This window comes from Sphaeroforma arctica, assembly GCF_001186125.1.
Source record: "Sphaeroforma arctica JP610 unplaced genomic scaffold supercont1.1545, whole genome shotgun sequence".
Lineage (NCBI taxonomy): Eukaryota > Ichthyosporea > Ichthyophonida > Sphaeroforma > Sphaeroforma arctica.
The window spans coordinates 1-13,869 of NW_014039013.1; the positions used below are offsets into that span (position 1 = coordinate 1).

General features: G+C 40.5%; 4 protein-coding genes across 4 annotated transcripts; 3 read left to right on the forward strand and 1 right to left on the reverse strand.

Moving 5' to 3' along the window:
* Nucleotides 1-934: 934 nt before the first annotated feature.
* Nucleotides 935-3,097, reverse strand: SARC_11142 (hypothetical protein; the record flags this gene model as incomplete). The annotated part of the gene is made up of 2 exons (XM_014294776.1): nt 2,491-3,097; nt 935-1,153 (listed from the first exon to the last, which is right to left on the reverse strand). The coding sequence occupies exons 1-2, from the start codon at nt 2,806-2,808 to the stop codon at nt 935-937; spliced, it is 537 nt and encodes a 178-aa protein (XP_014150251.1). The 5' UTR covers nt 2,809-3,097.
* Nucleotides 3,098-3,607: 510 nt separating this feature from the next.
* SARC_11143 (hypothetical protein) lies at nt 3,608-6,739 on the forward strand. Its single transcript, XM_014294777.1, has 2 exons — nt 3,608-4,112; nt 5,383-6,739. The coding sequence occupies exons 1-2, from the start codon at nt 3,920-3,922 to the stop codon at nt 6,141-6,143; spliced, it is 954 nt and encodes a 317-aa protein (XP_014150252.1). The 5' UTR covers nt 3,608-3,919; the 3' UTR covers nt 6,144-6,739.
* A 2,023-nt stretch (nt 6,740-8,762) lies between these two features.
* On the forward strand, nt 8,763-9,599 carry SARC_11144 (hypothetical protein). Its single transcript, XM_014294778.1, has one exon. The coding sequence runs from the start codon at nt 8,796-8,798 to the stop codon at nt 9,426-9,428; it is 633 nt and encodes a 210-aa protein (XP_014150253.1). The 5' UTR covers nt 8,763-8,795; the 3' UTR covers nt 9,429-9,599.
* Nucleotides 9,600-10,922: 1,323 nt separating this feature from the next.
* On the forward strand, nt 10,923-13,376 carry SARC_11145 (hypothetical protein). The gene is made up of 3 exons (XM_014294779.1): nt 10,923-11,347; nt 12,045-12,898; nt 13,021-13,376. The coding sequence occupies exons 1-3, from the start codon at nt 10,987-10,989 to the stop codon at nt 13,282-13,284; spliced, it is 1,479 nt and encodes a 492-aa protein (XP_014150254.1). The 5' UTR covers nt 10,923-10,986; the 3' UTR covers nt 13,285-13,376.
* The last annotated feature ends 493 nt before the right edge of the window (nt 13,377-13,869 follow it).

The following is a 13,869-nucleotide window of genomic DNA, read 5'->3' on the forward strand; positions in this document are numbered from 1 at the left end:
GTAAGATAATAGTATACAAACAGAGTAAGACAGTAGTATACAAACACAAGAAGACAGTAGCATACAAACACAGTAAGATAGTAGCATACAAACACAGGAAGATAATAGCATACAAACACAGTAAGATAATAGCCAGCAAGATACTAGCATACAACCAGGTTATTAAGATTGGCCATCGTACAGTGCGCACTAAAATGCTAGAAGAGATGATTGGCAGCGACAACACAGTACACGCACACATCGGACCCACCGAAAGTCCCCACACCAAAGGCTGCGACGCCGTTATACACATCGACATATACTACATACACTGTGACAAGGTTGGTTAGAAATTCATACGTAAGAAACTATGATTGGACACACCCTCGTGTCATAGACTCATACTTGCGGCTATGGTAAGCTTCGGCTTACGTGGATTAATGATCATTCTCATCGTATCAGTGAATGATATTGCAGCCTTCGAGACTATCTAACGACACTAAACGTACCCTTTCCGCCTGGTAGTTCAGTGGTCACGTCATACCCATAACATAAAAACATTATCGCCTACTGAAACGAGACGTATCTGCCTCGTGTACAAGCGTGCGCCCGTCTACAGGCGTTCACCTACCCCACTGCCGACATTAGACACCCGCCAAGGCAAGTGGTTGTAGCTACACCATTCACATGATGTCAGCCCCAAACAGCAGTACACACAATCATCACACACACGGAATATTTACCATCCATTTTTTCCTGTAGCTGCATGTCAGCCCCTCACAGCAGCACACATAATCAACACACACACAGACAATTTACCATCCATCTTCTCATACAGTTGTTTGGCTACCACCTTCTGACACAACCAACACACACACAGACCATTTACCATCCATTTTCTCACGCAGTTGCTTGGCTACCACCTGCTGACACAACCAACACACAAACGTACCATTTACCATCCATCTTCCTTCAATTGCTTGGCTACCACCTTCTCTGACACAACCAACACACACACAGACCACATACCATCCATTTTATCCTGCAATTGCTTCGCTACCACCTTCTGGCGTATCAGCGGTGCCTTGTTGGCTGAGTACCACAGCGCTTTCGTCTGCTGTCGAGGTGCCAACTTTTTGAACTTCTCTAACTTTCGCATGTTCCGCTCATTGCCCTGAGTGTGTATTAGGCAACGATGGGTAGGTAAGACACGCTGATAAAGTGAGAGATGTCTACGAATGCAGACCCTGCTACGACTGTACTGCCTTTCAATCACAGACAGCATAAAATTGGCGGACTAGTGGTGTATAACACATCGAGATTTCTTATGAGGACAAATCCTACCTACAGTCAATCGCAGACTGGTATGGTTATCGAAACCGGTCGAGACCGCCCAACCGTAGCTTTAAGCGTGATCAAAAGGTGCAATATGGGTAGACAACAAACACTGAACTGGTGATGGTAACATGTAGTACCACTGAAAGAGTGAGCGGAAGTGCGCATCGCAGACCGACAAAACACTCGCCCGACTATGCATATCAACTCAGACTATGACGGGTGTCAATAGAATGGATAAAACTACTGCAGATGTGTGGACGCATGGATGCAAAGGTCACCCCACAGGTGTTGATACCACTATATATAAGACAGTGTATGATACTGTGATGAGTATAAACATAACTACTCAAAAACCACCTCTTAGGTGTTAATGCCATTCTATGTACGAATTTTGGTCCTCAAAAACAGAGTTGACGATTTAAAAATTCTCTATGACGATGAAACAAAGCTTCACGAAGAGCACGCTCATTTGATCCATTTCCTTATAATAAAGAGATCACACACTATAAGCGCGCCTGGGTGCAGTCATATCACTCGAGCACGATATAGTGTGCAATCTATTCCGTGTCCTTGTTCGTTGAAGTGTAAGGCTGATCCAAGGTGGCGTATTGGGTTTTACACACAAGAGTATATAATCGCATGTAACGGTCCAAGCACACAAGGCAGCCTATGTGAATGGTGCAGGCAAACTATAATGGTAGTTGGAATGCCTCAAGCCCGGGGCGTTATTAAGGCAAGACTTAAGTATAGTGCAGGTGGATGCACTATACTGAACCCAGCCTGCTAGTTGCTAAGTCAGCCAGCTTGACTAAGAGATCAACCAGCATGTAACACACGGAAGGATACTCTACTCAAAGGAAACTTACCTGTCTATGCACATGAATTTAAAGCAATTGTATATGAAACGTTCGATGGTATACGCGTTCAGGCAACTACATTCTACATTCATGCAACCACTGGAAGAAAAACGAAAACTCTATCATTAATTGTGCAAATTTACAGACGTTGAATATCCGTTCATTTATACGACACACCCGTGGTATATGTTTTGATTCCAGGCTAAAAATACACACACACACTTTACACACACTTTCACACATACACTTTACCATAAAGTATAGCAACTTATTCGCATACACCACCCTACTTCTCATTGCCGACCACACCACACACCTTGGCCCTTATCTCCATCAGGTTTTTCGATTCCTCCACATTCAACAGAGGTGCATCTTTGTGCTTTATCCCTTTTCTTAAGCCCAGCAGTCGTTCAAATTCCAGAGCTTCCTTTCTATGTTCAGGTACATCCTTCAACCATGTTTCAACAGCACGTCTGCGTCTGCGTGTGCTATATAGGCGTTGAGAAACATATGCTGCACTATATATACTGCTTCGAAGCAATGTGTGCACGTGCCTATCTACTTGAGAAAATGCAATGCGATCTGGACATATATGTGTGTGTGCCCTTCCTTGGGAGAGACTGAGTCGCAACATACTGGATTTCTAGTACAATGCGCACTTATAGCTTGACTTCGATAAACGTTCAGTAAATTGACCGTTTATGCAAGTCAGGATCAGATGGGGCATCCACACGAAGTGCAAACTATCACACGCTTGTGCAATCCGTCACATCCAATGATATATTTAACTAAACTATAGGTTAGAAGGGACGACTTTCTTTCTAAGTTACTATACAGTTAATTCATATTTCATGTTTTAAATAGTCAATTTCAAGTTAATGCGTACATGACATAGTCGATACAGTATAATCCGTACGTATGTGTTCAATGCAAACTGTGTCAAAAAAACAACAACCTCATCGGTGTTGGTGTTGACAGATTTTTAATATTTTACCACATGATGATATAATATTTTACCACATGATGATAGGACAGATAGAAATCTCACGGAAAAACCGATGACGACAGAGCCAGACTATAAACCTAAGGGTAGTCATGCAATAAACCTATGTTTTTGCTGTGATTTCCAGAACTTTCCTGTATAAATACACGCACATATAATTTTTATTATTATTTCTATAAAAAAGGTACATATTTACATAGTTCACTTAAATTGTACGTGTATTATAATAAAAGAGACTTATAAATATTTTCCGATTGACGTTTTAGAACACGGAACAATCAATATATACTTTCAAGTGCACGTTGAACGTTTATTTACTTTGGTGGGATCGTCTATTTAAGACATGGGTGTAATTGTTGGGTTCTGAGGTGCAATATTTAACAACCATTTCCTCATATAATACATTTAAACAATAAAAAGGTTAGAACTTGTTTAAGAACCCATTGCGCTCTTCCCACCTTTTTTTATATACAAATAATATCAAATTTACAGCTTGACGTTAAACGTATACACTAAACTACAAGAACGTAATGAGATTTGATATACTTTTTAATACTAAATTTATGTATGTATGTATGAATGTATATGTATTAAACGCGTATTTAAGGATAATACATGCTTGCTTGCAAGCTTGCATTCACAGATTACGGAATATTGTTAGAATGTATTATATATCCCACATACATTTAAACAAACACATACACTCAACAATAGCAAAGACAAGCACACTGACTCAGCGATCATGACGACTATGAAGGCTTGTATTCGCGATTCACGCGGACCCGATGGACTCACACGCTTTGGCGATCTACCCAAACCAACGGCCTCGAAAGGCTACGTGGTCGTCAAAGTGATGGCTGCATGCTGCAACCCGGTAGACTACAAACTGCCCCATTTCATTATGGGAGGTATTCCTATGGGCTTTGATGTGGCTGGTAAGTTTGATTGGGTGAATTTTGTATTGTTCATGTTGATGTATTGTCAATCCCTGATATATAGGGACTTGGCGAAGCCTGTCGTGGAGCATTCATTTGAGGATGTGTATTCTAATCCGCTCGCTGTGTTTGGAATGTTTCCTGCTCTGGCCCGGAGTAAGTATTATCGTTCAGCAGTGATTAAAGCAATGCAATTCGAATATTCTCGTGCAGTATAGTCTGGTATGGGCAATACGACCTGTAGTGAGTTATATTGTGTTTAGACACTTCACTGTTGACGTGATTGCCCTGTTTTAGGTTGCGGCGATATACAATTTAGCGGGAAGCAATGTGCTTGTACTGTACTGCTCGCAGTAGGATGTTTGGCAGCCTTTAATATTTAAAATGTTTCGTAAATTTGTCCACGTCCTGTACCTTTTGACGACTACGTGCCAAGTATAGTTGCCTTATTTATTGTTGTATATGCACTCTTCGACTCAACCCAGGGTGAATTTAGTATGGCTAATCTTATGTGACGTTCCTAAGTGAGGCATCTTCCACGTGCGGTTGTTCTGCTCGTATTGCGTTTGCTTGTAGTACGTAAGCTTGTACATAGCGCGTTTTCAGTCCAATATAAGCATTCCTGCAGTTTAGTATTGATCAATCAATAGGCATGCCTACATATAGATTGACACGCTGTAGCACACATAAGTTGTTGCCGTCGATTTTCTTGTTCTTGTGAGGTAAAATATGATTTCTACATCATATTAAGAAGGCTAGCACTTAACCCCGGAAGAAACTTTAAGCCCCAATAATACCAGTCTTTATAGTCATATTTTAGACCCCAAAAGACAGGGGCACCTGTAGATTTGGGTGTATTCGGGTTTTGTAATCGACTATCGTGTCTGTCTTTTGTCTCGATGAATATTTCACTGCCGCTCACTTGGAATCGTTTGGGTATTTATCTGCATTTTCTTTACCCCTCGTTCTTGTGACATCATGTGCAATGCCTGATACCTGTGTGTATCCCTTATGGTGTAGAATTATAGTTGTTAGAGCTGAGTAACTCAATTTTAATGAGAAGATGATGATTGTCGAATAATTTCACTTTCGTCATGTCTTTCTCGTACAGATTCTTGCATATTATATTTTTCTATGTTGCTACCTTGGAGTATTTGTTGATGTGGTATAAGATCGCTCTCTTGTCAGACTACGCCGCTTTAGCACAGCTTTACCAGTTCTTGCGCTTAAACAGCTTTTCCCAATTTTGTATCTTAACTGATTTTTATAGGTATCGTGGAAACCTCTGAGTCCCCTCTTTACAAACCTGGAGATCAGGTATTTGGCAATACCAAGTCAGCTATTGCAGAATACTCTCTTTGCGATGCGACGCACTTGGCTAAAAAGCCCGCATATCTTACCTGGGCCCAGGCAGCGGCCATGCCGCTTGCGTTTGTGACTTCTTATCAGGCATACAAGAACTACTGCGATTTCGATTTGAAAGACAAGACAGTGCTTGTTATCGGAGCGTCAGGTGGTTGTGGCTCGGCCGGCGTGATTCTGGCTAAACACATGGGTGCCAAGGATGTGGTGGGTGTGTGCAGTGGGAAGAACGCCGATTTTGTGCGGGGACTGGGAGCTACGGACATCTGTGACTACAAATCAGAAAATATATTAGACAAGTACGGGGCGAAGCATTTTGATGTGGTGTACGATTGTGCCTCGTCGTCTGGCGGCGGTGAGAATTACTTTGAGGAGTCGTTTAAAGTGCTGAAGGATGAAGGTCAGATCGTGGCTCTTAATGGTCCTCCGACTTCGTGGGTTCGAAAGTTCATACGTTGGGAAGCAAAAGGCATGAAACTCTTACTCACGGACAACACTGACGCGAAAACAACGCTCGAAAATATTTTTCAGATATGCGGACCTGGTCTAAAACCACCTGTGCACGACCCAGTGTATAGCTTTGATCAAGAGGGGTTAACGGCTGGATACAAGATGTTGCAATCGAGGCGCGCACAAGGAAAAGTGGCATTCAACGTTGGTGGCTGGTAGAACATAGAACAGTTTGCAATGAATGTTGACATATCTCTCTCTCTCTGTGTATGTGGTACAGTGGTGTGGCTAGAGGTAATTCAATCATGATTACTTCTGTTGTCTTTGCGTCGCATAGTGCACTGTAGCTTACTGACAACAGTGCATAAGTCGAGGTGTGCATGCATTAAATTTCTAATCAGATATTGGTATAGGACGGAAGTACACGGGATAGTTCACATTCATTCTCGCGAGATATCGATTAATTGATCGCGCCATGATATAATAGTTTGTTTATGCACGATGTGATAGTGGTCTGGAAATACATTGATGTATACGCGGCATGGATGCGATCACGCCTTAGCATATTTGTTTGCCTAGTGTGGTGTCGCTTTGATCCGCGTGCCAATATTGTTTTCAGATTCGTTCGTATTTTGAAAAGTTTATAGAGCCAACACGTAGCAATAAATATAACACATACAGACAAAATGTCCTGCTACGTACTTTATTTAAATTCACGATGCTATAAGCGGGCGCACGGAATGCAGTTAAAACGAGTTTCGTCGAACGCGTCAGTCAGTCAGTGGCATATTTAAATAAAAGACCGAATCATGTGGTTTCCTTTTAGATGAAAAACAAAAGTAAATACAGTAAAATTATTTTTGTAAATACGGACAGTACAGTATTTATTTTAATTTATTCTTGATTTGCAAATAAACCAATATAGTAAATACACTATTAGATACGAAATTTCATTTTCATTATTACTTCTATAAAAATATGTATGGAGGTACATCTCTGTATTTTGTCTCACATATCTCTCACTCTCTCTCTAGTTTAGTCTCTCTCTCTCTCTAGTTTAGTCTCTCTCTCTCTACTAGTAGTAGGACTACTAAATAGTAGGGAGAGTTAGAGTCAGTCTCGCAGACTCTCTGCCTCTCTTTGTCAATCAGTCTCTCTGAGTCTCTCTGAGTCTCTCTGTCTCACTCTCTCTACTAGTAGTAGAGACTAGAGATTATCTCTACTATATATTTAGAATTATTGTAAATATTTATGTACTACTGTAAATAATTGAGACTATGAGAGCCCGAGTCCTGAGAGTTGTCATTTAATAAAAATTACTCCAACTAGCCGGCAATTTTGGGGGAATGAAACGTACGCATTATATATTTATTTTGTGTCTACGGAGTATGGAGTACGTATTTAGTAGGGACTATGCCTACATACTGTCTACTGATATAAAAGTGTTTTTTTTTAAAGTTGTAAAACTGTTTGAAACTGTGTCGACTGTTGACTGTTGACACTTGACAATGATGAGAGTTGACTGTTGATTGTTGACTGTTGAGACATACCACATAGCCCTAAATAAATATAATTAATAATACAGATGAGACTTGTGACTTTCACTTCTTGTGAAATGTGAAATGTCAATGTGAGATGGCTTGCGAGTTGTGAGTTGTGAGTTGTGGCTCCGTGAGTTGTCAGTTGCCTGTGTCACTAGGGGAGAGCCCCGGAGGCAGGAGGCAGGAGCTGGAAAGCAGGTTTCCCGTTTCTGTCGAGTCCACTCGACGAGAGAGTGTGTGTGTCGACATTGAGATGGGGTCTTGGAGACTGCACGGGGTTGACCATTGTACAATGTTCAACTGCTCTCGCTTCACAATTCACACTTCACACTCATAAATCAAATACACAACATAACAGCAAGAGATATCAGCAAGACTGCAAGAGAGAGAGAGAGCCTGATACAAACGGGCGAGTGCGACTCTGCTAGTCTGTGAGACTGTGACTCTGTGTCCTGTGAGTTTTAAGTTGTGCCTTGTGAGACTTGGTTCGCGGTGACTACAGGGTATATGCAGTGTAGGGAGTGTACAGCTGTGTGCCTACCAGAGGCTACCACTATGTATCGCCTTCTACTTTAAAAAAAAATAGTCCCCCTCTCTCTAGCTAGAGTCTCTAGTAGAGAAAAGTGGCGTACTCGGGCTGAGGCCTGAGCCTCTGAGGGCCTGCGGCAATACGGCCCCTTTTTTTTAAACAAAAGGACTTATATGCACGTAAGCTATTTAAATTAAAAAATATTAAACATGAAATTATTGAAATATATTAGCCACTTGCTTTCTATGAAAAGTAACTAACTTACTCTAGAGTAAATTCCTTTATTCGGTTCTTTACTCTTTTAAGTCTGGGTATTTATTTTTAACTATTTGTTGTTGTTTAAAAAAAACGATCTAGTTTGGACTTTGCAGTTTGTACTGACACTCTGACAGTACATATGTAAATACATATTATAATTTTCTTATCTTTTTTTATAAATTAAAAATACAATAGAAAAGGCAAAAGCGCGCAGTTTCTATTAATTAGGACTTCTAAATTATTCTTCGACCGCGTTAAAAATGTAGAATGCGGAACATTTATACACTTTTATACCCTGTTTTGAAAACTTCAACTTCTCATTTGCCTATTTTTTAGACCTTCGAAAAATCGCTACATGGTTAAACTAATGAATGTACTTGTGTTAAAATGTTTCCCAACTAAATTGTGTTAGTTCGTTGTTCTGGAGCCAAGTACATTACTTTGAAGCTTTTCTATACCTCGTGAACGTATAAATATAAATAAAAAGCTTTCGATGTGACAATATTCGTATCGGCCTCGAAAGGATATGTAACAACTTCTAAAATGAATGTTCAAAAAATCACTTTTACGCTCCGCATGGATAGCCGTTCGACTCTCGATCATTCCGCGTTATCCAATTTCGAGCTGTCTTTTCCCAAGCAAATGCGAGGAGTGATCAGCTTGCATGATTACTTAGAAGTATTGCGAGCCGTGAATGGCTTTTTTGCCGAATACCACAGGGCGATTCGTAGACGGCACAAGCAAGCGGCTACCAAAAAGTTCCGCTCTATGTTTTCGTGCATATTCCCCGTGCTGGAATTGGAGTATGTCGAAACCAACCGTATACTTATAGATGCCATTGAGGATTGTAAATTTTATCTTGAGACTTACCAAAATACAAGATTTGCCGACATCGAAATCAAATGGTCCATGTCGTCCGTAAGAGGAACGGTTTCAACCCGAAAGTTCAAAAATTGCATTCGTGTTGCAAATTATATTGTGCCTACCTTAACGATTGAGTGGGAGGATAAGATACGCTTGCAAAAAAGGAAAGGTAAATCCTTCAAGGTTGCAAACGTTGTTGCGCGAAGTATTGATGCATTTAAAGTTACGCCCTCATATCAGCATTCTTTCCAGAATAGATTTGATGAAACTCTACAACGCTATATTGTAATCCCAAGAGAGTTGCGTCGATGAGCTGCGATCCTGCGATGAGCGTGTCACTAAAAGAAAATATTTTTTCAAAGTGTTACAGAATAGAACCCGCGTACTTTAAAAGACAGTATCAAAAAAAAATGCAACATATGTGGATAGATTTCAAAATCCGAAAAATATACAAAAATTATAAAACGGTAGTGTTCAAAAAGTGTCTTCTGTATTGTTTTTCTCTCACGTTCCGCTGAGAGAGTCTCTCTCTCCTCCCCCTCTCCTTATTTACTTGCTGCGTTGTATTTTATCGAAAGAATGAAAAACAGAAATGCGAACACCAGAGGAATTATTAAAAAAATGTTTATTTCTTTTTTATATATAGCTTTTTGTATTTTGAAAAAGAAATAAGAGCCTATAAATCGTGATGTAAATAAATAGACTAAATATTTCTATTTACTTTCATTATTTACATACATACATATATATATATATATATTTAACAAAATATTTGCTAATATTATTATGGACTTCAAGAAGGGTTGATATGAGTGATGACTCATGAAAGACAACGAACAACGGCTTTATTGATGTTGTTCGTTTGGGGATTTTATAGGTCGGATTACAAAATATAAACGTGCAAAATCATAGCCTTCTGAAATGTATATAATTTTCAGAAGTCTATGGCAAAATGCATCAAAAAAACTAAAAAGGGAGTCTCTCTCTCTCTCTCTACTCTCTCTCTAGAGTAGTAGTTGAGAGAGAGAGTAGTTGCTTGAGAGAGGGACCGTAGAACATCCGAACCGCCATTTCTCGTGAAAGAAATAAAAAGCCTGGTTCTAAAAAAAGCCGTTATTGTCGCAAGTATACTCTCCCTAGTCTCCTCTGGCAGTTTATTCATATCCCTATTGATTTAATGACCCGATAGTGGGCTATCGCCGTGTAGCGATTGGCTTAGCGTCGTTGATACTGAAAACAGAGTATATACTTTATACTGGAATTTGTCATGCCTACACAGTACATACTACACAGTATGATGCACTGTCTACTTATTTACTAGTCACATAAAAAGAAATATCAAATATAAAATATCAAATGATGGAATCGGAGTTGTAGTAGTACTCTTAGGCCTCAGCTCCCTAAAAATCCCCACGATTTTAAAATTCAGCGAATCCTGGCACAATATGTGAATCAAGGTTGGGGTTTTATTCATGAGTCATACTTTGTATCGATGGCCGTCGGCCGTGATACGGGTAATTCTATTTTCTTGACACCATGCGGCTGGCTTAACGTATGGTTGTACTCTTATTGATTGGCTACGAGACGTTGCTGTGGACGAACTGTCCTTGCTGGGTGGTGGAAGTTTGGAAACTGGTTTCTAAAACTTTCAGTCTTTCGCCCGGCATCATGAAAATTCAGAATTGTTGTGAAATTGACAATCGTGAATCTTCTGTTCCGCACATGATTTTCATAAATTTCGGTGTATTGTACAAAAAGATTCCACGACTCCACGTGACGGAATTTCTATATAACTCGATTTTTTCAGTCTATTCTGCACACACAGTTTGCACTACAGTGAAACACCTCGGAAGTTAAGCTCGTTATTATCATGCTTAAAATTACGACAATCTTAGCCGCCGCGGTAGCCGTCGTCGGTCATGCACACGCATCTACCCTGAGGTTCCAGTCCCTTGTCGAGATGTTCGAAGGTATTCCTGAGGTAGTCCAAGCGCAGCCAGAGGCAACCGAGACACCCAAGACGTATGTGCAGCTAAAACCAGCCGATTCGATCATCGTGACAGATCCTAGGGAGCACATCGTGATCATCCACCCAACAGACAAGAAGAAAAGTAAGGTCATACCAGCTGGATTTTGTGGCGATATCGAATCCCTGGCTGGATTTTACCCCATTGGAGACAACAAGGAGTACTTCTACTGGGTCTTCCCAAGTTTGAATGATCCTGCCAACGGTATGTATGTGTTTCTGTAAGTTCATTATTGAGACAAAAAGAATACCATTGCCTCATACAATGGTAGGTCTTCTAGTATCTATGCAGAGGTGAAGAAGTGTCTATAGTAATCTGCATACTAGTAGTATCTGTTTCGTGGCGTATGTTTGCCTCTACACTATTCACAACGTAGTTCAGGGATATTGTTGATTGGTGCATTGTATTGTTATTGTTAATTGCGGATATACGGGGAACAATGCACTTGCGTATTTCTCGACTTCAAAGAGCATGATTTGTTGTATGTACTTGTTGGTGCGTGTGACACATACTTGTGAGAATGCACAACCTGGTGGGTCTACTTGGTTCGTATATCTGTGTATGACTGCTTCGTAGCTGAGCGGTAGAAGACCAAGTGAGAATATGAGTGCCCTGCTCAAAGTCATATAGCTAAATTGTGCCTATTGTATTTGCTACGACGGTAATCACTGCACGAGTTTATGTGTACGTTTGTTTATGTGATATAATTTGTAAATATGCATGTAAACAAATATGCATGTATACCGCTATGCATGGTGATTGATCAATAATGTATTGCGAGCTTTCTATCAGATTTGCTGAAGTCGTTGCCCGTTCTTTCAATGCGTATTGACAGCTGTTCATTCATACAGCTATTTCCTTCGCCTGCTTATGTGTAATTTTACTTCCTTCACATGCACAGATCCCATCATTTTCTGGCTGTCGGGTGGCCCTGGGTGTTCGAGTGGCGTAGCTCTGTTCATGGAGCAAGGGCCTTGCACAATCACAAAGGATGGTAAGAGCACCGTCAACAACGATTGGGCTTGGAACAGGAACGCAACTGTCGTCTTCATGGACCAACCAGCTGGAGTTGGCTTCAGCAGTGGACCCGAGACGGCTCGCTCTGAAACAGAGATTGGTCGTCAGATGCACACATTTGTGGAGGATTTCTTGGGCTCGAATGAAAACTTAAGGGATAACAGGCTCTTCATCATGGGCGAGAGTTATGGTGGACACTACGTCCCGGCTGTGGGCGCGGCTATTCACAGGCACAATATCTTGCGTCTAGGCAAGCATATCAACCTGGCTGGTATTGCGGTGGGTAACGGACTAACCAACGGTGTGGTACAAGTCCCCGAGTATCTCAACTTCTACAAGCACAACCCGCTAAACAAGCCATTGACCAGCGATGATGAACTTGCACACATGGAGAAGATGGCCCCGGAGTGCACTCGCCAGATCATTCAGTGCCAGCAAACACACGATACGGATATCTGTGAGAAGTCTAGCAACTTCTGCAACGGTCTCTTCATGGCGCCCATCCAGAAAGCCGGTCTTAATCAGTACGACGTCCGTAAAATGAGTGTGGGACCCATGGCGTACGATATGAGTCCGCTCACCACGTTCCTGAACAACAAAGACAACCAGGCTATTCTGGGTGTGGACAAGACGTGGGAGCCATGCAACATGGAGGTCCACCAACACTTCATGCACGAGTGGATGCTGAGTTTCACACCCAATGTGACTATGCTGCTAGATGCCGATATCCCCGTGATGGTATGTATACGTGTGTATTCGAGTGCTTCCTATATATACATATACCGTTTTCCCATCCATTGTTGTATTAGCAAAGACTGACTCGGTTGACTAACCCGCTATTATAATTCTTCCAAACACAGCTGTACGCCGGTGATATGGACTTCTCAGTCAACTACCTAGGCGTCAAGGCCTTTGCCCGCTCAGTGCCCTGGGTTGGACAAGAGGACTTCCTCGCTGCAGAGGATAAGCCGTGGATAGCAAACGACGAGCTTGCCGGCTTTGTTCGCAGAGTGGGGCCCTTATCCTTTGTACAGGTGCACAATGCCGGTCATATGGTGCCCATGGACCAGCCCGAGAACTCACTCAACCTAATACATGCGTTTATGTTTGGGGAGACTGAGTAAACCGATGAAAATATAGATTAGATTAAATAGTAGATTAAATTAAATAGTAGTTCTTTCAAGTCGTCGTATTTGAATTGCCACACGCTAATACCATTATCTCGCGCCAGGACAGATTTAGTTGCAACAGTTTCGTACTTATACCACATGACAAACGATGCTAGTTGAAGTTTGAATTATGGCTGGGTATGTCCTATATTTGGATAAAGATAAACTCGGAACTCCTAAATATAATGTGTACAATTGTTATATATGACATATATATATAAATATATTTACAATATATATATATAAATATATTTACAATATATATATATATATTGATTTATTTACAATGTATATATATATACATATACTTACCATATGTATTTCAAATATCTCCATGTATATATGTGCACATACACATCATATCAATATATACATAGTTGTATATACACACGCGTATCGTAAATATATATATATATATACTTCCTATAATAAATATATTATTGTATAATTATATATACATATATATACATATATACATATATGTATATATAAATATATATATATATATGTATATATATATATATGTACTATATATATATA

Excerpts from the sequence above, each read along its gene's own strand:
- SARC_11143 (XM_014294777.1), top strand. The coding sequence starts at position 3,920 with ATGACGACTATGAAGGCTTGTATTCGCGATTCACGCGGACCCGATGGA. Across the intron at positions 4,113-5,382 it reads TATGGGCTTTGATGTGGCTG|GTATCGTGGAAACCTCTGAG; the intron begins GTAAGTTTGATT and ends TGATTTTTATAG.
- SARC_11144 (XM_014294778.1), top strand. The coding sequence starts at position 8,796 with ATGAATGTTCAAAAAATCACTTTTACGCTCCGCATGGATAGCCGTTCG.
- SARC_11145 (XM_014294779.1), top strand. The coding sequence starts at position 10,987 with ATGCTTAAAATTACGACAATCTTAGCCGCCGCGGTAGCCGTCGTCGGT. Across the intron at positions 11,348-12,044 it reads TTTGAATGATCCTGCCAACG|ATCCCATCATTTTCTGGCTG; the intron begins GTATGTATGTGT and ends TCACATGCACAG. Across the intron at positions 12,899-13,020 it reads ATGCCGATATCCCCGTGATG|CTGTACGCCGGTGATATGGA; the intron begins GTATGTATACGT and ends TTCCAAACACAG.